Genomic DNA, 23,460 nt, shown 5'->3' with positions numbered 1-23,460 from the left:
TCTTTTCTTCCTCAGCTCGGAGTCCACCTGCAGTTACGTGGAAAAGTCTGTCCGCATTCCAAAGCAGCTGCGACGCCCGTGGACGTAAGTGAAGGTCGGCGTCAGGTCCGCAGCAGCAACTGGAAGGAAGTCGTCACATTTCCACTGGATTTTACGTGGCGAGATTCTGGAGTGCGGGAAGAAGTGAGTTCAAGTTTAGGGGAAGACCCTATAGACCAGGGGTAGGCACACTCGGTCCTCGAGGGCCGGAGTCCTGCAGGTTTTGGATGTTTCCCTTCTCCAACGCAGCTGATGTATGATCAGCTCATCAGCAAGCTCTGCGTAAGATTGGTGACGATCCTGTTGCAGAACGCCGGCCCTTAAGGGCCGAATTTGCCCACCACTGCTATAGACACACACGGCCGACTGGTATTTTGTGTTAATATCCTCTTCAAAAAGTCACTCATAAAGCTTGTTTTCTTACCTCGGCAAAGACCCGAAAAAAAAATCTTGCTTTAGCCACAGTCCGTGAGAGTTGAAAGTGGTCAAAATGTCCAAAACTGTGAGCATCGTCCTTTCCGCATCCCGGGTGAATTAATGGCTCAAGTGAACGCGTCCAAAAGATTCTATACAGCTACGCTTCTATTGGACAACAGTGCACATTGTTCCGGTTCCCATTGGCTAAGCGTTTAGTCACGTGCTGTATGATGAACGATGATTGGCTATCAAATGAGACTTGATCACTTCTGGCCTAAACACCTGATACCAAGCACGGGTCTGTCTGTCCATAATCAGAATGAGGGCAAAACACGGAATGCAAAACGTTTTTGTTTTGTTTTTAAAAATAATGCATACATAAAAACAATTATGATGAAACGTGGAATCCAAAGAAATTGGTAATCCCGAGTCATAAAATTATAATACTAATCGCCGTTTCCAGGGTTAATTTGAACTAGCTACGAATCAAACTATTACAAAACAGTATATTAATTTGATATATGATTTCTACATTTTAATATCTGAAATGAATAGCAAGCAATAGCATTAATATATTTTCGAAAGGAGTTTTTTTTTAATTTTCCGAGAACGCTTATGTTGGATTGAAACTATTGTCACATTCCATGCCATGTGACATGACAACGTTGGAGGAGTATGATTCGTTTTGTTGGCTATTTATTTGTGCGTGTGCGTGCGTGTGCAAGTAAGCGCGCGCACTAATAGGATTCAGCCTGCTGCGAGCAAATCATCGAGGATGCTTGAAGATCACGGCGTGTTTGACGCTGGCGTTAACCTTCAATTTAAGTCCATATTTACTAGTAATTACAAGTCTCTTACTGGGAAAGCATAGGATAAATAATAATAATAAAAAGTTAATGTTCAAGCTTCATGGAAGTCAAGACGGACTTCTAACTTATAATGACTATATGAGCTGGGCAACTTAAATGATGGAAGGGGCCACCATTTTTCACCAGGACTCCTGAGGGCCATATGAGGACCACACACTTCCTAACCAGATGTACAAAACAAGTGCCGGCCCACGAATAGCAAAAGTCTGTGTATGATTGATGTCCATTGAAATGCATTGGGGAAATTGTGTGCAAGTGTGTGTGTGATTAATAATAAAAACCAAAGAACTGATTACAGAAGACATGATGAAAAAACAAACCTATTTGATACAGACCTGTATTGCACTCAATATGCGTTGAAGATTTTAACTGTGAGTGCATGAGGAATCCTAAATATTATAATTGTATGATGTCCTTATATTCAGCAATCATATTTCATATATTATGATCTTAATAATTTCATGTAATAAACTTTACTGTGGCATGCACTCATTCTAAGATTATACTTGATATTGTTGTATGCAAGGTTTTGAAAAAATATATTACACACACACACACACAAATGGAATCATCACTGCCACAAATCCACTCTGCAAATATATTTATTTTTTATTACCTGTTGTGCCAATTTTTTTTTCATCTATTCACAAAAGATAAGTCACATTAAAAAAAAAATGTCCAAAACAAGGAACCAGCAGTCATTACAATGATCAGGATCCACTCATGTAATTCAGACATTAATAGAATATAATATAAAATGCATATCTAAGTACATTTTTGTTCTATTAAGTCAATTATTTATTGGCGCACATTTTCACAAAAGGCTAAATTGAGAAAATTCAATCGAGCAGGTTTTGTGGTTTTTGATACATCTCTTCATTGTTTGGTTACAAAAAACTCACAAAAAAACCCACCCAAAAGTTCATGTTACAGTGACTGTTTCCAGAGTCAAAAAATGTTGAGCGTCCATCATTCGGCAATCGTTAACAGTCGGGACACCCTTGCGTCGTTGTCGATTTGTCAACATTTCAAGCCGAACGTTCAATCCGTCACTCGTCCATTGCTCAGCAAAATGAGCAATTCTTCAAAGTTTCTCATCAATCGCCAACAAAATGGGCGTCCGTCATTGACGGACCTTCCGTCAATATTGATGGAATGCCCACCTCTGACTGTTTCAGAGAATGCGCTGTGTTGAACTGATTGATGACCGCTGTTGGGTGCCATTTTTTTGAAGCGCCAACAGCAGCATCCTGTAATTTAGGCGGTGACTTCCGTGTTGACCTGGGCACTGATGCTGGCCCGCGTCACATTGAGGTGAATGTCATACTGCTGGTCCAGACCCAGGTAGCTGTCGCTCATCAAGTACAACGTGTAGATGCATCTGAAAGCACAAGGCAAACGTTTTGACAAACCACGTGACACCAATATGATGGCCTCTTATAAAATTCATGAACAAACGTTCTCGATAGGATGGTTCTTACTTTCCAGTCTTCTCTGGTGTGTAAAAGGCCACGGACGCTGTCGTGTGGTTGCGCACGTATCCGATTCGTTTGACTGCGAGCAAGGCCTTGTGATCCACTTCCCCAATGATGAGGAACCAGCCTTCATCTTTCATTTTGGGGAATCTTGGAGCCTGAGCCTTACTGTCTTGCTTCCTCTGTTCAAACAAAGACAGCAGTGGCAACATTCACTAAATGATCAAACAGTTAACAACTGAGTTGAGTTTACCCTTCTTTTTTTTTTTTTTTCTAAGCCTGCCATGAGGTAGAACGGCTAGGAAAGCAGTGCCTGTGATGACAGTAAAGCGAGCTTTATACAACGTGATGGACTGAAAGGGTGCTGAGCAAGAAAGAAGCTCCCGCTCTGAAATCGACACCTTCAAAGCTTTACTGAAATTTGCAGCTGCTTGCATGGAGAAACCAAATGCCTTCTGCTTCAAAGGCTTCTACGGCTACACAGGACAAAGAATCAAGTATTCGAAGTGAAGCTTTAAACTTAAGGACGGTCTCATAGTAGCGTTGCGGTGGTTGCGTTAAGTGGATGGAATAATGAAGTAACTGCAATTTCTTTTGAGATCAACTCAAAATCAACAGCGAGATGACACGTGGACATAATTGTTTCTTCCAAAGAGATCATATTAATAACCCCAAATATTTTCCAAAACTGGTTTGGGAATGGATAATGGAGACAAAATGAATGGGCAACTACCCTGTCAGAAATAGGCCACAAACGTGTTGATAGTCACAACAACAACAAACAAAAATATAGTTGAGTTCAAACTGGCTAAGGGACATTTAGCCAAGTATTAACGTGTTATGTATTTATGTGGATGTGTGTACAAATTGAACTCTTTTTGGAGTACAGAAAATTTCTAAATAATTTCAAATTCATGTACACAATTTGTGATTTTCAAACTTATTGTAGGTAGTCAATCAACTCTGAAAAAAAATCTATTATTAAAAGGAAAACAATAATACAAGATCCGTGATGATGATCAAGTACACACACATAAATACGTCCACATACATTTAATGTGACAGCATACCACTTCAGCAAAGACAGCATGTCATTTGCCAATTAATTCAAGCAAATTCCAATTCACTATAGAAAATTAACAAGGGGCAGTGCAGTATGCTGATATGACCTAAAACAGCTTTGAATCCTTCTTCCGTCATAATCCTCCCTATTTTTTTTTTTAAATGTGTTTCTTTTCCTGACCCATGCAATTAATTTCACTGAAACATGGAAAAAAATACGACAAATAGTGTCTCCATTCCATTTGAACGATTTTGGAAAATAATCTAAATGCAATGTTTTCCCCCTCAATATTGCAATCGCGATTTAATATGTGATTACTTTTTTCTAGGTTCTTTTCCAATAAATTTTTCAAACAAAAGCAATTACAGTAATTTCTGGACGACAAGCCGCTACTTTTTTCACTTGCATTCGACCCTGGGCTAACACAAAGGTGCGGCTTATCCTTCAGATCACAAGGGGGCGCACTTTAAAGAAAGCGCAAGAGCGTCAGGCAGAGCGAAACAAACCAAGTGAGCCCAAATACAGTAGAAGAGACAGAACGAGAGCGAGACAATTTGCACCCTCATTATGGAAAAGAAGCTAGCGGGAACCCAGGTGCGGTAACATTAAAACACCTGCGGCTTATATGTGTAACGAACTCGAGTATTCCCCAAATTTAGCTTACACGGCTTATAGTCAGGTGCGCCTTGTAGTCCAGAAATGACTGTAGTCTTTATTACATTAAACAAATGTCAGGTCCATTAAACATTATAGTTCGGGGCGGCCATTTTGTCACTTGCTGTCGACTGAAAATGACATCACAGTTGCGCAGCTAACGACTAACAACCAATCATGGCTTACCTGTTTTCTGATGCTGAACCATGATTGGTCATTACCTGGATTTTGCTTCGCAACTCATATTCCCCAAACACAATATTAATTAGAATACCGTGTTTAGACTAGTGGGGGCACATAGAACCTATTATTGTCCAAAAGTTTTTGGAAGGACTTGCCCTTGAATTAATATGAACTACATTTTATTTATCCACAACAAAATTTACTGACCCTCTGCTGGCCCTGGTTGATGCGTCTCAGTGACACTTGCAAAACATACTCCTGGTCAGCGTGGACATCCAACCAACTGCTGGCCTCCCTCAGGTTTGCTCCTGCAGCCGGTACCTGGCGCTCTGTTTGTTGTTGGCTCTCCTCCCACCAGCCCTTGACACTCAACGCCACCTCCAGCACTGGAAGATGACTGAGGAAGGCCCACATCTGACCAAACATAAAAAATAAAATAAAAAAAGAGGTCACAATAGCAGTTTGGGGTGCTTGTAAATAAACTGTCCAAATTTAGCTGAGGTAAAACACTATGACAAATTAAATGTCCGATGCTGACAACAACACAGTACAAAGAAAGATGCATTTGTGTGCATGTGCGTTATATGGGAGCTTGGGTGAGAAAGCCAAAAGGCTATTTATGTGAGGATTGCGCGCTCTGAGCAAACCAGACAGGAACACTGCTGCACATCTAATTATTTAATTAGCGAGGCCAGCCTACTGTGGGAGGGCAGGGGTGATGAGGGGAGGAAAGGTGGGGAAGGATGGAAGCGGGTCCACTGATTGGGTGAAGCCGCAGAGCCTGCCGCAGTGCCTGCTCACTCTCATTACTGCTGCAATTAGCACTTAGATTGGAGCAGTAAACCCCATCAGTGGAGCTGTAATTGGGGATCCTGGAGGTATCTGGGGTCGCAATGGCAAGACTGCTCATGGCATGTCATTGCTAATGGTGTGCAAGAGTTTAATATCATCTCTTGCATGGTATTGGTAACTATTAAAAACTCAATCTTCAAGTACTGTACGGTCTCACTTCAATAACTAACTAGACTGAGAGCAATTTCTGCAGAAATTGCGTGGGAATGCTGAAAGCTGAATGCTCATGAAGTCAATTGAAAGAATTATGTGAAAATTACAAAGTATTACTTGTGAATAATAAATAATATAAAAGAACACTTGAACCCGCGAGGCGTTAATTTTTGCAACATGGGTGGATCAATGGATATAATTTAGCAGGAAATGAAACAAAAGTAGATAAAATAAGCTAAAACTTTATTGATCCCATAGTTGGGAAATTCAGTCACCATTGTTGGGTTAAGAGACGTTCATTTGCATTTACATTTTGACAAAAAGTTCCAAAATTATTCATTCTTTTTTTAATACGTACAACTTATCCAAGGCTCAAAATCCTAATTATTGCTCTTGGTTGTTCTCCAAGTTACAACAGCCATCATATCGGCCGATCCCCAGCCTCATTTCAAGGTATCGGTACGCACAGCGGCCAATACCGTTTTAAGATCAGAAACTAGAAATTAGCAGAAAAGAAAATTGCATTTAAATTCATGTTGGTTTAAGGAAAAAGTCGATATTGTTGTCTTTCTTGAAAATGGTCTGTCATTGTTTTTTCAAAGTAACAGTGGCATTGGTTTTCAGCGACTGCTCAAACGTTGAGCACTCGTACTGGTATCAGTCTGAAAAAAAAGTGGTATCAAACATCCCTACTAGTGGAAAAGTGTTATGTGAAAGTACCCTCCATTCATTTAGTTGGAAAAGTGGAATTAATGATATCAAATGAAAAAAATAGCAAAAGCACCACCTAGGCATGCAGTACCCTCCATTCATTTAGATGGAAAAGTGGAACTATGATAGTCAGTTGGTATACATTTATATCCCTTAGCATAATTGCCATAGGATATATTTGCAATGTACAGTTGGAGGTGGGATTCAAACCTGCAACCTCCTGGTTACTGGACAAAGCAATTTACCAAATGCACCACTGAGCAGTATGATGGGCAGTTTTCATTTTTCATTTTGAATACTCAGTCACCAACTGATGACACAGCATCAGGAGCATTCAGTATCTTGCTCAAGGATACTTCGACATGGTCACACTGGCCTGGGATCAAACCCAAAATCTCAGGGTTGCAGGTCGACCACTCTACCACTGAGCCACGCCGCCCTCGTACCTGAATCCTCTGCTTTGCTTTTGCCGCACAATGTAAACCGGACATTTTCATGAATTTATAAAACCCGTCTGGATAGCCAGAAAGTAAAAAGGTAGACAAAAGAAGACGTTTGCTCAACCTATTGTAATGTAAACACCACATGCTTATTAAAAAAATAGATATCCTTTTTGATCAGGGTAAAAATGGATACATTATAAACAAATTTTACCTGAGTAACTTGGCTTGAAGCGAAATTATGGCCGACAATTGCTGCAAAAATGTTTTCCTTTCCACTGCAAGTAGCCATCAACTCAGGAAGCCCTTCAATTGGTCCATTGTAGCATCCTGCGTTTCCTCTCCCCTTCTGGTTTGACCATTTCCTAAATTCGATCAAGCAGAATGTTAAAGTTTTTAAGGACAAAAGGCCTCATGCCTCTTGTTTTTCCTAAAATTCCTTTTCACAAAATCCTTAAAAAGAAAGAAACAAGAAATTGGTATTTGTTTGCAATGTTTGTTCAGTTTAGTGAAAAAGCGTTCTTTAAGTTTGGAGGCACTTTTTTGTGCCCTTCATCAATGTTGTTCTCAACAGGAGAACATCAACGCACATTTGAAGGAATGGTTGAGCAAAAACAATGTTTGATAATGTATTTTTATCTAAAAGTAATATAATTATGGCATTTAAACTCCAATTATATCGACATCATTATAATGAAGTCAACCAATTCACTCCCAGCCATTTTCACAGAAGCAACCCCCTCTGCTCCCGGCTGTGTTACACAGAATATTGTGTTGCTATAAAAACATGGAACCTACCAAAAGAAAGATTAGAGTCTCTTCTTTCATCAGGAATAACAAGTACATTTGTATCTGTATCGTTTCTGTTTAGCACTGTAGGCAAATGAGCTTTTTTTCCAACATGGCCCTGGTTGATCTCTTATACTCTGTTGTCATCTGCTGGCCGTTTTTTGTAATAACTACCATTGCTTTAAGCAACCGCTTCAGGTCAGAGGCTATATATATAAGTTTTTGGGACCATGGCAATATTTAAAATACTGTAGTGTTTTTATATGTTTTTGGGAACAAATGAGTTACTGAGGCAACAGCTTTCATTTAAGATTTGTACGCACAGAAGGCCACTGTGCCATGTCTTTGTATGGGCAATTAGAGGGCATTTATATAGGCTAATTATTAACAGCAGACATCAGTCCATGATAACATTACAATAATGCAGAAATAATAGTGCATAATCTAAAATCAATTATTTTCAAATAATGACATTGCTACCACAGAGCAGAAATAATATATGTAAAGTAAAAACCTGCCAGTTTGGCGCTTTTACTCATACGGAAGCTAAACGAGTTGCCGTGGTCTGTAAAAAAAAAAAAAGGACATGTAAGAATAAAGACAAAAAAAAATACATGTCATGCCACAACATAATCAAAATGTTTGCCGAAATGAGATAAATGTAAAAAAATGCCCAACAAAAAATGATAAACCATGAAGCCAAGTGATTAAAGTTCAGATAGATATATATATATATATATATATATATATATATATATATATATATATATATATATATATATATATATATATATATATATATATATATATATATATATATATATATATATATATGTTACTGAATGTAATGCTTACCTGAACAAGTAAAGGTCCTGTTGCTCGACATGTGGCAGGGTCAGTAGCGAAGAATCATGCAGCCAGCGGCCTTGCACAATCATCTGCACCAGGTTGCAGATACTTAAAGCTGTAACAAGCCAGCCCTCATTTGCTGCTACATCAAGCAAGGCCTGAGTAGACAAGACAAGACAGCATCGTATCATTTTAACACGTATTTTGGTGCCAAGAAAGTGTAAATGGTTTTAGGTTATTTTGATGTTGTTGAATCTGAAAATGACACAACTTTTTTCCAGCCAAATGGGCTCTAGTTGTTAAGGTAATCTATATTTACGAAAAAAAAAATAATGCTAAAAATTGGCAATTTTGACATTCCTCTCTTGTTGCTACAACTTTGATGAGGCTTTATGTGTTCATACAGTATTCTTTCATTATTGATGCGATATCTATCACACCACCATAGTTAACTCACGATTTATCGCAAATTTTATATCTGTTCTAAATGTAAAATAAAATGTACAATAAAATATTTTTGTCTAGATTTTCATACTCTTGCTAACATAAAAGTGGAAAAAATGTTAAACTAAAAGAAATATGGCTGCATCTTTTAGTCAATGATACAGTAATTTCATAATAATTCATAAACTTGAGTTATAATTAAAACGATGTACTGTACTGTAAAAAAACGAGTATGATATTGATTTGTAAATAAGGTCATTTTTCTGCCACTAGACTGCATAATTGCATTTGTAAGACATTGGTGACAGCTCAGTGCCTTTTTCTTTTCATTTTAACTAATTTTCTCCCAAAACCTTTAGCTATGTTAAGTGTCTCAAAGACATATTTATACGTTTTTATGTTTTTTATTTATGCTAGAAGGCTTTGATACAGCCTCTGAACTGCAGAGAACAAGTGAAGCAATGGTAGTAATTACAAAAACGGCCAGCAGGTGGCAGCAGAGTAGAATAAATCAACCAGGGCCATTTTGCAAACAAGCTAATTTACCCACAGTTCTAAACAGATTTGTGAATAATGATTAAACTTGTCTATATTCTAATGGTAATTGCTGCAAAACAGATACAGATAGAAATGTACCTTTAATCTTTCTTTTGGTAAGTTCCAAATTTTTATAAAAATAGAACAGAATATTCTGTGGACCTTTCAAAATCAATCAAAACCCAGTAAAACAGTCGGGAGCGAAGGGGGTTGCTTCAGTGAAAATTGTTGGGAATGAGTTAAGAGCTATCTAATCTTTAACATGAAGTAACTTATGAAGTTTTTACATTTAAAAATTGTAAAATATAACTTGACCCCAGTCTCCACAAATATATGCATTATTATTAAATTTCTTACTGCTAAATTTTGACATGGACGTGTCTGCTGCGTTGTGACTGGAATTCCCCCAGTACAGGCTTTCCAAGTAAGGGGCAGTCATTAATCGCACGTTTAAAAAATTTGTGCCGTTAAAGGAACTTTAAATTAGCTCAAAATTAACGCGCTAATTTTGACACCCCTAATTAATATGAAATTAAATATAAACAATGGAAATCAGACATTGCATCAAAATAATGATTTCAACATCAACTTATGAATAGTATTTTGTTAATATTACTACAGTATTTTGGTTGTCTGTGATACGTCACACAAATGTTCTGTAACATTTTAGAGTGATACAGATGAGAAAAAAATACACATTTCAAAATACATAATGAGAAAGGGGACAAATACTTTTTGGAGGCACCGTATGCACAATTTCCAATCCCAAGTGGAGACGGAGAAACAAATCCTAGCTTTACTCACTACTCTGGCCAATCCCAACAAGTAAACAGCCCGAGTGTAATCCTGGACTCCGCCGACTTATTACAGCCACACATTGAATCATTCACTAAATCCCCTTTGTAGCCACTCATCTACAGAACGCCGCCATTACCCTCGGATTCCTTGGCTCGACTACTGAGCAAAATATTGGAACAGCTCCAATATGCACAGGAATCAGCAACATCAATGGCCATGGCAGCACATCGCCCCGTCTGCTCTCTAATACCCATCGTATTTCCTTCAACCTTGTGGACTAGTGCATTTACACTTTTTACTGTTTACAGGTGGAATCACCATGAAATTCCGAAACATGTCTATGGTTGAAGAAGAACAAGCAATTGGGAAGGTGAGATTAGATGGATATTTCATGTTTATGTTCATGAGAGAGCTGTAAAGAAATACCAGATTTTTTATTTTTATTATTTGAAATATTTTTGAATTATATATTTTTATATCCGTTTTTATATTCACGTATATTTATTTATGTATTTTGGCATTTTTAATCCACCATACAGGCAGTCATCAAACATGATTTATTGTGTGATTCTGACACCTAAGTAGGTTATGCTCTATGTAAAGGTCCCAGCAACATACCTGACAGATTCGGATGGCGTTGTCCAGAACGGTTTTGGTATCAGTTGAGTAGTCGCTGCATGGTAACTGGGCATGGCTGAAGTGAGCCTGAAGCAATAAGTGGGTTTTAGTATGGGCACTGTCATAGGAGTGGGGGTTGACCTTCAGGGGGAGCTGTTGAGCCAGGCTGCTGTTGAGTTGGTCTTCATTGTGTCTCACAGGGATCTCGGAATATTCTTCCGCATCCTGTATCAAACAGAGATAGAACAGGCTGTCTTTAAAAAATTTTTTTTTAATAAAAGCAGCCTAATTTATTTATTATTATGTTTTCCTATTTGAAGAATAACATGAGATATATATATATAAGAACCTATCATGTATTTCTACTAATCCACAAGGCCTACTACATTGGAAATATTTGTTTGTAATAATTGAGGAAATTCACTGGAAAACACAACAGAAAATATTTAAAGTAAAGCTCAAGGTTCTTCGCTATCTTTGTGCTTGATCTCGTTTCCAGTATTCTTGTTGTAAAGATGCGCACACACGCACACCTTCACTAATTCCCTCCAGTTTAACTTTGGCTAATATAGTCCCATCAACAGGCTGTGATTGCCTTGCAGTCATCATCCCGCAGTTCCAGGAGTGTTCATGTACCATCAATCACTGCTCAAAGTCAGTCTCAAAATCAAGGAGCTGAAAAATGACCATAGCCAAGTCAAGGTTGCTCGTGTGAGTGATAAAAAGGAATCATTAATGAATTATTTATTTTCCGTCTTGGGTCTGTAAATGAATGTTCTGAAAAAATAAAATACCATTTAACTTTGCTAAGCAAACATAAGCAGCAGCAACATTACTTCACTGTCACCAGAATAGAAAAATGGCACTTCAGCATTGAAGTAATGATTGCAACAAGAAAGTGTGACAGGAATAAACATACAGCTGAATCATTTTTATGGATTGTGTAAAAAAAAAATAGAATAGTTGACATAAGAATGTAAACTCCAGACAACAGCAACACAAATATGAATATTCACATTCTTCTCAGTTTTTATTTTGATTGTGCCTCAGACATATAATGTATTTGATTTGCAAATTATAAACAAGTTCACTTGATTGATGACTTAAATTGCAAAAAAAGAAAAAAAAAGCACTTTTGTGTTCCGTTTTGTACAGGAAAACAAATTGTACAGTAATTTCTGGACAACAATGTGCACCTGACTAGAAGCCGCACTAGCTAAATTTGGGGAATACTACTACACATATAAGCCGCACTCGACTGTAAGCCGCAGGTGTTTTTAATGTTACTGCACCAGGTTCCTGCTACTTATTTTGCACAATGAAGGTGCAAATTGTCTCGCTCTTGTTCTGTCTCTCCTACTGCATTTGGGCTCATTTGGTTTGTTTTGCTCTGTCTGATGCTCTTGTGCTTCTTTTATAGTGCGCCTCCCTGAGATCTGATGGATAAGCCGCACCTTTGCATTAGAAATTTGAAGTCTGAAAATTGTTCAATAAACATGCTTTAAGACATTACAAACAAGTCAAGATTGGCATTCGTATTTCAAAAAAAAGAATTGACACCTATAAAAAGTAAGTGGAGCAGCAGGTTGACAAACTTCACTATTGTGGTGCAGCTTGTAGGCAGGAGGGGGTAGGAGCCATGGGGGTTGGTTTGCTGCTGCTTTAGGCCCCGTTCACACAAATGAAACGTCTTGTAGGATAATTAATTACAGCACACTTAACACATTTACGGGGGGCGGTTCTGGTAGAGCCAATGCAAAGTGTGCATTTGCTACCAATAAGACCTGGGGCGGCGTTAAAGTGTTGGGACTTAGTGGCTACTTGTTTCTCAAGCAACTCAGTCTGAAAATAAACTTTTTATATTCGAGACAGTATAACCTTCAGTATGAACACTCATCTGCACACTTCAGACCTATACGGCACTGGCGCGATGTCATCTTTAGTAGACATCTCCATGAAATGAGGAGATCGATTAGCATCATCTCATTTCTCCAAAATATTTCTCCCCCCTCCTGCCTTGTTCCTCTGTCAATCGGAGATGAGCTGCTACATGCAGGATCGTATTTAACATTGTGCCACGCGATGCGTAATCTGTGCTAACACTACAGCTCATTTTAACTTTTTGCTTTAATATGATAGTGCTTCCTTCCAGTTTGGTGGCTGGATTTCCTGAAAATGGAAGCCTAGCTTCCAAGTCATGGGCAGAGAATTACGCTAAATTTGGCTAAGTTTAGAACGGCTCGCTTACAGAAAATGTTTTGGAAATAGGCAGTTCACAAAATATTTACCGTAATCTGTTGCATAATTTCTCATTTGAAATTAGAATGAACCATTACCCAAAACAACAAAGAATTCATTTTCTATTTTTGTTGTTATAATTAGCTCTTTTACTGCCAAACGTTATCCAAAAAACATCCCCTACAGTGCCAGCCGATTTCAAGCATTTTCACTCATATTTCAAGGAAAACAGAATATTGTGTGCTATGATTACATTAACATGGTGGATACCATATGAAAGATTGGATTCCATTATTTCATTAGAAAAAATATGTTTCTACCTTATTCCATTCTTTAGTAATCACCATTTGAAAATGGGTAATTTGAGTGACATCAAGCAAAAATGGGAAAAATAAGGAGAAAACAAGATACATTTTCTGCACAACAATGACTTTTACACTAATATTTTTTGTTTAGTGACGCTCTGTGAGTTTGATTTAATGTGACAAATGCTTTGATCATTCATGTCATGCTTGAAAACAGATCCGCCATGTTTTCATGTAGTTTGATACCCGAGGGCCCATTGAAAAGAGATACAATGGTGCCATCTGCTGGCCATAGTTAGTGGCTGTTTGTGTATTTTCACAACCCCCTTTTACAAAGCAGCGCTGCACAAGACGTTGCACTGCCCATTGAGAAAAAAACCCTGTAGTTGACGTCAATTGACGTTATTGGTGGCATTCATTGGGATTATAGTATATGTCAATAAATGTTGTTGAGAGTTAGAGTACGTAACTAATTATGACTAACTGACCCCAAACCAGTGCACCCACCACAGAAGGCAACTAGTTGAACCCTGTTCAACTAATGTCTTGAAATTATTTTGTTGCCAGAAAGTATTCTGCTATCATAAAAACAGACAAACAAATATGGATGCCGTATGTGAATACTCACAGTCAGAATGGAAAGAATCTCGTGGATGGGAAGTTCCCCCCTCAGTCTTTCTTTAAACAAGCGGATGGTCTGATGCTTCAGGTAGTAATATGACACAATGCGACCATACGGCAAAGGCTCAATCGACCGGTCATCCTTCACAAGCATAGAAATGTCACAAGTTCAACAGAAAATTCAGACAAAAGTATTTAACAAAAGGACACACCTCTTTTATTTCAATGCAGTAGGAGCACTCCAAGTCTCGTAGGCTCCTTTCCACCAGATTGGAGAGGTATTTGTTAACAGAATCATTGCTGATGTCTTCCAAGCTGTAATAACTGAACACAGACAAAACCATTTTGAAGTCAGTTTTATATAATATTTTATGATAACAACTATGTCTATTTCTTTCTTTTGTTTTAACATTTTATCCCTCATCTATTAAACATATTAAAAAGGCATGTACAGAATAGAACCCTTAGATGTGTGAAGGGTAATTTTACTCTGTAACAAGTCTGACACTGGGTGAGCATTAAAAAATTATACTACTGGAAACACGTCTGTATACACTTTACAGAAGAAAATAATAGCCATCCGAAAGGAAAATGACCAGTCTAAACAGAAAACGACTCCCAGATTACACTATCAAACTGTGTTGTAAATAGGTTCCATATTTGGCAGAGCCATTTAAGAGTTACCACATGAGGCTTCGCCAAAGTATAATCAAAGACAATTTTCACCAGGTCCGGATTGCGCTGGATGTGCCAAATGAAAGAGAAAATAATACCAGACTCTTTATTAAAAGCCATTAGGTACAAAACATAGAGCAATTCTAAATGGAAAATAACTTCAGTATGTAACGTAAAAAGTACTGTAGGATCACACGTTGTGTTTCTAAGTTCATTATCAAATCCTGATTCTTCTTTAAGATGAAGTAGTTAACTGTTAACGCGTGTCACAGCAAACCTAACCTGGGGTTCATCACCAGCCGTCTGAAAAAGTAAGTCCAAGTGATGTAGTCCATTGCATCTTGCTTGGAAGAGACGGTCCCTGCAGCTATCTCTGCATTCAAATGGTCTGACAGCACACTGAGGAGGCTGAGGATACAACAATCACTCACTTTTACATGAATCATTACAAAATTATAATGACGGTAATAAAAAAAAATAAAAAAATAAAAATGAAGGCCTTATAACCTGTTATATAAAGCATTTACATCAAACGCCCTACTCCATGCCGAAAGTCATTCACAGGATAGATATAGATAACAATAACAACTTCATTAAACATGGAAAAAATAATTACTTAAACATTTTTATTTCAGCCTTCTTTTCTTAAATTGTTGAAGGAAACGCTAAGACTTCGATATCCCTTCTTGCACTCACCTGGACTCAACAGGGAAAGGCTCATAGAGGAATTTCTTGTAGAAATCTTTTTTGATGTCGTGGACAAGAATGACCGCTTTGCCCTGGTCATCAAACTGAGGCCGACCGGCTCGCCCCATCATCTGCAGAACATCTACAGAAAAATATTAAATAATATTGACTGCAGGTCTATATTTTAGATTTCATGTGCTGTACACAATATTACAGTTGCTTATTCCAAATCAGAATTGTTTGCAACTAATGGTAAAAATTAAGGAATAATTCTGGGGAAAAAAAGGAAAAATAACGGAAGTTCCAGAATTCTCTATGTTGATTCTGATGTCAACCTTCTGGCTTTAAGAAAGACTTTGTCTGAATTTGTTGTATTTTTTATTTTATTTTTATTTTTTGAATAGGCCAAATAGAGAAAAAATAATGCAACCCTACGGGGGCCCCAGTAAGCAAATGCAGTTGTGTCAGGAAGGGCATCTGGCTTAAAACTTCAAATTCAAAGAATTCCATACTGCATTGTGGCTGTGGCCCAAGTTAACAACTGCCATCGGGGCTGTTAAACTACAGTTGAATGGCTTCAGGCAAGGGTTTTTAATTGTTTTACCATGATGCAGATAGGAAGAGAAATGGAGATGGTCAAGATGGTCCATGTTTCACTAACTTTTGACCAGGGAAATTAAATTAGCATTCATTTTCAATAACATCAATCACATAAATGTGTTTCGTACAATGTGTAAATAATTAATTTCCCCCGAAATGCCCCTTTTGCATTGGCAAAAAATTCAGTGTGGCACCAATATTCTCCAATAGATATAAGTACATTACGGCAAAATAATAATAATAATAATTTAAAAAACACCTGTAAAAATAAAAAATGTGAAGAGTGTACTGCAATTTTGTTTAACATTACACACAACATAACATTATATATGTTTAACATTATACATTTTTGTCCTAAAATGCGTAACAAGAACTATTCCAAAATTAGTGTCTCAAAGATTTACAAAACAAACTACACTACTCACGCTTTTTCATGGCCCACCATTATCCTTTTTTTTTTTTTAACTCGAGTACTTCAGAACTTTATGCACAACGAATTTGTACCTGTAATGGGGTAGTCCACATAGCGTCTGGTTTTTCCATCATAGTATTCAGTTCCTTTGACAACCACCAGATGAGCAGGGAAGTTTACTCCCCAAGCCAGAGTACTTGTGGCAATCAAAACCTGAGAATACACACAACAGTGATCAGTTGACAATCGTTAAACCCTGCCAATTTCAAATAAAATAAATACATTCCCCTCTTGATGATATTTAAGTGTGACAAAAGATGGCTATGATATTTTAGCTTTTATTTCTATGCATTTACACAAGGATGTTATACACAAAAATGAGGTACATTTTGTGTTTGACTCCACCCCTTTTTCCTTTGAGTAAGAGCATTGCAATATGTGGGTGACAGATGTGCTTGGCTGTCCAGGTGTGTCCTATTACATTGCTGATTCAAACAAATGGTACTGTATGTCTTCACTCAAATGTGTGGGGTGGATACCACGGACTTCCCATTTCTGGGTTTCCGGCCACTGCTGGCCGCGTTCCAACACTCACACCCCTTCCCCTCCGCCGCCCAACCGTGCGCTCCCCGCTCATCGGCGGGAGGGCGTCTCAGTTATCTGAAATGCTTCGGACACTGAGACAGACACTACACACTCGTAGCCTCGCATCAGTCGACGGAAACGCGCAACCGAGGGGCACAAAGATGGAAGCGCAAGTACTGGAACGCAGCCCACACGTCGCAAACCGGAAACTGAAACAAAGTTGATGAGTGAAAACCCGAAAATTCCGCTTTCTCCGTGGCATATAGTCCATTAAAACATCTATACAAATCGTTAGCAACAACATATAGTGGGCAGGAGTGAAGTGAAGGTATCATAAACTACTGGTCACAAAAAACTTCAGGAAGAAAAGTGCATCGGTTACACGAGAAGATGCAAATCATGCATAGGAAGGTTTATGAGCAAACAACTTCCTCTTTCGGCAAAGCAGGACAAAATACTCCCTTCTGGCTCTATTTCTGGTTCTATTTTTTTTAATGCACCACATACACTCAGTAACATGCTTGGGTGGCGGGTGGATCGGAGCGTGGGAATATCATTTCCATCGGCTCTGGTTCACCTGCTCCTAATTTTAATGCACCACACACACACACTTGTATATACACTGGGTGGGGTCACATTCACGGTTTAGGAGTAGAGTTCGCCAGTCGGCGAGCTGGCGGACTCAGTAACAGGGGTTAATTTTCACAAAGAACGCTGGGGTGACGACCGGGGCCTTCCCCCGCTGGGCCTGGGGTTCGGGGGTGTCGGCCGCCCTTCGGTGCCCCCATCTCCCCCTACTGCCCCCGGTGTTCCGTCCTTCCACACGGCGGGGGGTGGGGTGGGCGCGGCTGCCCTCTCCGCTCCGCTGTCCGGCCCCTTTTCGGCGCCGGTGCCTGGGTGCGGGTGGTCCCCGGGGGCTGGGGGTCGGGGGTTGGGGGGCTGCCGGTTGGTCGGGGTGGGCGGTGGTGGGGGGGTGCTGGGGGTGGGGGGGTGTCTGGGGGATTGGGGACGTGGGGGCGGCTGGGGCGGGGGTTGGGGGCCGGTGGGGTGCCTGGTGGGCCTGCAGTGCCCCGTCCTGCTGCGTTGGGCCGGGGGCGCGGGCCGTGTTGGGGCGGGGGGCGCTCCTGCTCCTGGGTTTGCTCTCCGGCCGGTGGCCCTGGCGGGGCCCGGGGGTCGTCCTTTGGCGCTGCCGCGGCCTGGGGGGCCCTGAGGTGTTGCGCTTGCTCTGTTCCGGCGGGGGTCGACGGCTCCCCTCTTTGGTGGAGATTTTCATGCATGCCAGATCCACCACACCAGCATCTACCGAAACTCAGACACAATCTGTTTCCTCCTCAGGTTATTGAATCGGTGGAGGCTGGTGTCTGCGGATCTCACGCGGCTTCGTCTGTCCTTCCTTCCTTTTCTCGGTCTCTCTTTTGGTCTCTTGAGGCCTCCCTGATTTTATGTTTTTTGGATTTGTTGGGGTCTGGATGTTTCTTGGGCTGGGGAGGAGTTCTGGTGGGGGGTGTCTGGTCGGTGCTGGATTTCACCTTCCTTGGTTTTCTTTGGTCCCCTCGGGTCTCCTGGTGTTCGGTTTAGGTGAACGGTATGAGATTTTTTCTAATAGGTTTTCTGGTGAGCTAACAAATACACGCACGCACGCACGCAAATACACATACTCACCCACACACACACACAAAAAATAAAATAAAATAAATAAATATATATAAAAAAAAAATAATAAAAAAATAATAATAATAATAAAAGAGCAATGATGATGACATTTCCGAATGAACAATACTGAGCTCTTAAAATAAAAAAAAAAATAAAAAATAAAAATAAAAAAATAAAAAAATAAATACTCCCTTCTGGTTGAGGTGACTGGCAAAGAAGCCCTGTGGCAGGAGACCAGGACAAAGCAGCCGTAGAAATACAGCAAGATTGTACCTGGATCTTGCAGTTGACAAACAGTTCTTCCACAGTCTTTCTGTCTCGTTCATGCAGGCCAGCGTGATGCATCCCGATTCCAAATGCCAAAGTTAGCTTCAAGTTAGAATCCCGCACTGTGGCAATGATGTCCTCAATCTACAGACAGCCCAAAAGAAAGTCACATAAATCAGAATTAGAATTCTATTTTGGTGTCTTTAAATAACCAAAGACAATGTTAGTCTAATTGCAAGTGCCTGTCAACTTTGCTTTCAATGTACTTATAAAGAAGAGGGGCAAAGACAATTGATCTCAGCTCATTTGAACATCATGTGTCTGAGATCTCTTTCTTTGACACGTACTAAGGAGATTTAACGTTTTGGGCTAACATGAAACCTAGTCAAGGGCAAACAACAGTATATGTATTCTATTTTTATTATTGTGTAAATATTTTTTCCAGTCAAGGGAAACCATAACTACAGTGTAACTATACAGATGCTGAACTGACCAAATCTCCCAAACATTTTATTTCTGCAGATGTTCAAGACCATAATTCACTTCCAACGGTGGATTATTTCGGACTTTTTTTTTAGCACAGAAAATATTCCTGGGGAATTGTACAATGCATGTATGTATAAACTGTGAAATCAATAGTGATGTAAATGAGCCGCTTGGTGGTAATACACAGTACTTCTCTCTCGTCCTGATGCAGCCACTGTTTGGGGTTGTCTTCTGTCGCCAGGTATGCAATGAGGTCCAAGGCTGTGAGTCGGGTTTGACGTCGAGATGAGACAAAGATCAGCACTGGCTTAGCTGGAGAGTGACTACGTATTGCTGTGAAGATGAGCACACCAAGTATGTTAAAGATAATTAACTCATTGAAACACAAAAACGTATAAATAAGTTAAAAAAAAAAAAGTTTTTTCATGCTAGAGCATACAGAAGGTTTTGATTGAGCTTCTGACATGAAGAGGTCGCTTAAACCTATGGTAGTTATATCCAAAAAATGGCCAGAAGGTGGGAGCAGAGTACAAGAGATCAGCCAGGACCATTTTGCAACAAGCTCTTTTCCTCAGTGATTTCAACAGGTTTGTGAATAATGATGAAACTTAGCTATATTCTAATGCTAATTGTTGCAAAACTGAAACAGATACAAACATACTGTTTTTTCCTGATAAAAGAAGAGACTCTAATATTTCTTGTGGTAGGTTCCATGTTTTATAGCAATAGAATAGAATAGTCTGTGGACCTTGCAAAATCAGTTAAAATCCAGTAAAACAGCCGGGGTTGCTTCAGTGAAAATGGCTGGGAGTGAACGAGTTAAATTAAAACAAAAAATACAATGAAAATGTATTTTCATTAGTGACATTCTGATTTGTTTTGTTTGATATTAGCATTAATCCTACTATGGCAGTTAAATGAAAATTGTCAAGAGTGTATGATATGAACTAAACAATGCAATTTCAGGTCCCTTCAGATATACCTTGAAAGGTGGGTTTGTTCATGGTGGCCATGCGGGGGCAGTAGTGTTGTCCCGGAAACCCATGAATGTGAACCTCCAGCGGTACAGGGCGAACAGAAGGACGGAAGTTAAACAAGCCCACCTGTCAGACAAAAGACAAGAAGGGTGTGGAGAAAAGCGGAAAGGGAAAAACAGAATGCATAAAGTATCATGTGAGCAGCTGGTATTACAAAGCCCCATCTGGTAGTAATGTGAGGTTTCTATCACTGTCATTGAGAAGGCGAGGCACAAATAGCTGCCGGACTGGTGCTATAAAGTCTGAAAGCTTTATGGTGGTGATGGATTTTAATGTGATTGTGGTGGTGTGCAGCAGCGCCGTGTCAACAACATTGAAATCAAATTGTGATTTAGGATGCCGTTACTAACATGTTCTGTCTTTGTGTGCATTGTGTATTTCAAATGCACTAATAAAGAATTGGACAATGAGTTGCAAATCAGCCCTCCCATTACAGAAAGCAAAAAGTAAAGCAGGCTCAAGGAGTACAAGCATGGGCAATAACCCCATCTTGTGGCCGGACTAAAGACTCATCTCCACACATGGACAAACTGGTAGCAACCCCTCTGTTAATGAAACAAAAAACAAGCGTGGGCACAAAAATAACTTGAATCTGAAAAACGTCATAAATAAAAATGTTATTACAATTTTAACCAATGAAAATCAGACATTGCTTTTGGATTATAGTGCAAACTAATTATTTAAAAAACAAACAAACTCATGAAACACTCCCATGAATCTTAAATGTCTGAATAATAATACAGTTTCTATGCTACCTGGGATCATAAAAACTGACATCACACTATAAATACAAAACAAAAATGCAATGCAACAGCACGCAACTGTGTCACGTGTATCATGTGAAGCAGTTCAGAATCAACATTTATCAAATAAAATAACAAAAAAACAAAATTTTAATAAAATGCATAATACTCACTAGAGATGGTTATTATTAAATGTATTAGTGTGTATATTGCTACATGTGTGTTTTGCTAATAAAGCTGAAATCAGATTGGGTTAAGAAACACCACCGTTAGTTTATAGATTTATATAGAATGACATGGAAAAAATCCAACACACACTGGAAAATGGAAACAGTGCAGGCAAAAACATTGCTACGAAATGAGAGAATGGACTTTTGAAAATAATCTCATATAATTTAATGTAACATGTTTTAGTTTTAGATCAGCAGAGGAGGCCTAGCTGACCCCCGACCTTTCAGCACAGGTTCCTTACCTGTACGATTCCCAACCAGTCAGCAAGGTCTCGCGCATTAGCCAGCGCAGTGGAGAGACCGACAACTCGAACACTTTTAGAAGTGTGGGAGGAGATGAAGTTGGTCCTTGACACAATGACTTCCAACACTGGACCTCTATCTTCCCCTATAATCACACAAAATGTTGTCAGGACACGGTAGAGTGAAGATATTAAAGTTAAAGTTTACGGTTTTAACTAATAAAATGTACACATACATTATAAGTTTTTGCCCTATTCCTAACTTTTGATTCTTTTTTTTTACATACCGTAGATAAATATATATATATATATATATATATTTTTTTTTTACACTCAAACGTTTCAGATTATCACCCCAATTTTAATATTTCACAAAGTAAATATAAAATGTATGAAATTATTATTTTATTTTTTAAGAGAAAAATAAATCCAAACAAGTGAACAAGTAATTGGCTCCTGGAACCAATAACTGGATGTGCCATCCTTGGCAGCAGTAACTGAAATTAAGGGTTTAAACTGGTGATGAGTCTTAGTAGAAGAGTTTGGCCCACTTTTCTTGTACAAAAGAATCCAGTGCAATTGAATAACAGTGAATAAAAGCACACCGGTGGGTTGTCGCTTTTAAATCATAAAACTTCTACCAGTTTTTCTTTTTTTTAGTATAACCTGGTTTACTTTAACATACGATCCTGCTCTGCATTGCGACCAAAGGTAGAATCCGGTTGGGTTGTGGCACCTATTGGTGTTGTACATAATAAATCCTCGTTTCCGGCGGGGATCAGCTGCATCCTATTGCTAAGCTAGCTAGCTGGGGTGATGTTCAGTGGCAAACTCACTTTGTTTGCTGCTGTGTGAGACTGAATAAGAGGGAGGCTGTCAACAAACTAACGACAAATGTGTTGATAAACTGCCGTGATGGGGTTCATTGACCATACTGCTTAACAGTAGATTTAAAGCTCATTAGCTGACTAACTATTCACATACAATGTGTATCCAGTTCTGAATATATCACTTGAATGAACCCACACAATGGCCTCCTATGACTGTGTTATTCATAATATCATTATTAACAACCTATAAAACAATACTGGAAGATCAGTCAGGTGTCATTAGTATCAATCCAAACCATCCTTACATACCAAGCAGGTGGATTTCGTCAATGATCAGGATTGCTACTTTCTGAACGTAGCTTCTGTTTTGCCAGCTTCTGCTTACTCCATCCCACTTCTCTGGTGTGGTGACAATGAGGTCAGCCTGTGCTATAGCTCTCATATCTGGGGTCACATCACCTGTCAGTTCCACCACTCTACACATCGATATAGAACAGAGAACAATTTAGATCCCTCATACATTGGATATAACTTAGATACAACTTACAATAAAATTAAACCATGGAAATAATAAACATGAACATGCTTTTGTCTTTTAAAAACAAAACAAAAACTTTATTCTAACACACTTATTCTAGGGCTGGGCAATATATCGAAACAAATATCAATATTGCGATATTGGCCCATGCAATATGCAAGGAAGGAATTTTTTGCTTTTACCTCAATTTGACCAGTCAGACACAAACTTAAATGTGCATCACCATCCAATAGCTAAACATATATCTAAGGTAATTACAATTCATTAACTAAAAATACAATGAGCTTGCTTATTTTGCCACATGAAAAAAAGTTATTCATTTTTTAGATGATAAAAATGTTATTTATTTAGGTAAATGTTAAATATCGCAATAATATCGATATTTAACAACTATAGCGCATATCGCATGTTTTTCCAATA

The 23,460-nt window shown here is 38.9% G+C and overlaps 1 protein-coding gene and 1 long non-coding RNA gene across 4 annotated transcripts in view; one reads left to right on the top strand and one right to left on the bottom strand.

Moving 5' to 3' along the window:
• LOC147172019 (uncharacterized) overlaps window positions 1-1,052 on the top strand; it is a 31,360-nt gene extending 30,308 nt beyond the window's left edge. For both annotated transcript variants that reach the window (XR_015095348.1, XR_015095349.1), the window contains exon 3: window positions 16-1,052. This is a non-coding gene — a long non-coding RNA (uncharacterized LOC147172019). The remainder of the gene's footprint in view (window positions 1-15) is intronic.
• Window positions 1,053-1,911: 859 nt separating this feature from the next.
• Window positions 1,912-23,460, bottom strand: part of ascc3 (activating signal cointegrator 1 complex subunit 3) — a 56,244-nt gene continuing 34,695 nt past the window's right edge. For both annotated transcript variants that reach the window (XM_086078232.1, XM_086078231.1), the window contains exons 27-42: window positions 22,812-22,978; window positions 21,673-21,818; window positions 20,403-20,523; window positions 19,611-19,753; window positions 18,941-19,078; window positions 16,522-16,642; window positions 15,427-15,559; window positions 15,013-15,138; window positions 14,268-14,379; window positions 14,063-14,197; window positions 10,892-11,116; window positions 8,501-8,652; window positions 7,071-7,221; window positions 4,908-5,114; window positions 2,807-2,982; window positions 1,912-2,706 (exon numbers count right to left, since the gene is read on the bottom strand). In XM_086078232.1, the coding sequence (XP_085934358.1) occupies window positions 2,583-2,706; window positions 2,807-2,982; window positions 4,908-5,114; window positions 7,071-7,221; window positions 8,501-8,652; window positions 10,892-11,116; window positions 14,063-14,197; window positions 14,268-14,379; window positions 15,013-15,138; window positions 15,427-15,559; window positions 16,522-16,642; window positions 18,941-19,078; window positions 19,611-19,753; window positions 20,403-20,523; window positions 21,673-21,818; window positions 22,812-22,978 (2,377 nt within the window). In that variant the 3' untranslated portion in view covers window positions 1,912-2,582. The remainder of the gene's footprint in view (window positions 2,707-2,806; window positions 2,983-4,907; window positions 5,115-7,070; window positions 7,222-8,500; window positions 8,653-10,891; window positions 11,117-14,062; window positions 14,198-14,267; window positions 14,380-15,012; window positions 15,139-15,426; window positions 15,560-16,521; window positions 16,643-18,940; window positions 19,079-19,610; window positions 19,754-20,402; window positions 20,524-21,672; window positions 21,819-22,811; window positions 22,979-23,460) is intronic.

Source organism: Leptonotus elevatus, chromosome 6, assembly GCF_054856555.1.
Source record: "Leptonotus elevatus isolate MCC_2025b chromosome 6, RoL_Lele_1.0, whole genome shotgun sequence".
NCBI classification, from domain to species: domain Eukaryota; kingdom Metazoa; phylum Chordata; class Actinopteri; order Syngnathiformes; family Syngnathidae; genus Leptonotus; species Leptonotus elevatus.
This window is presented reverse-complemented; position numbering and strand designations above follow the sequence as displayed.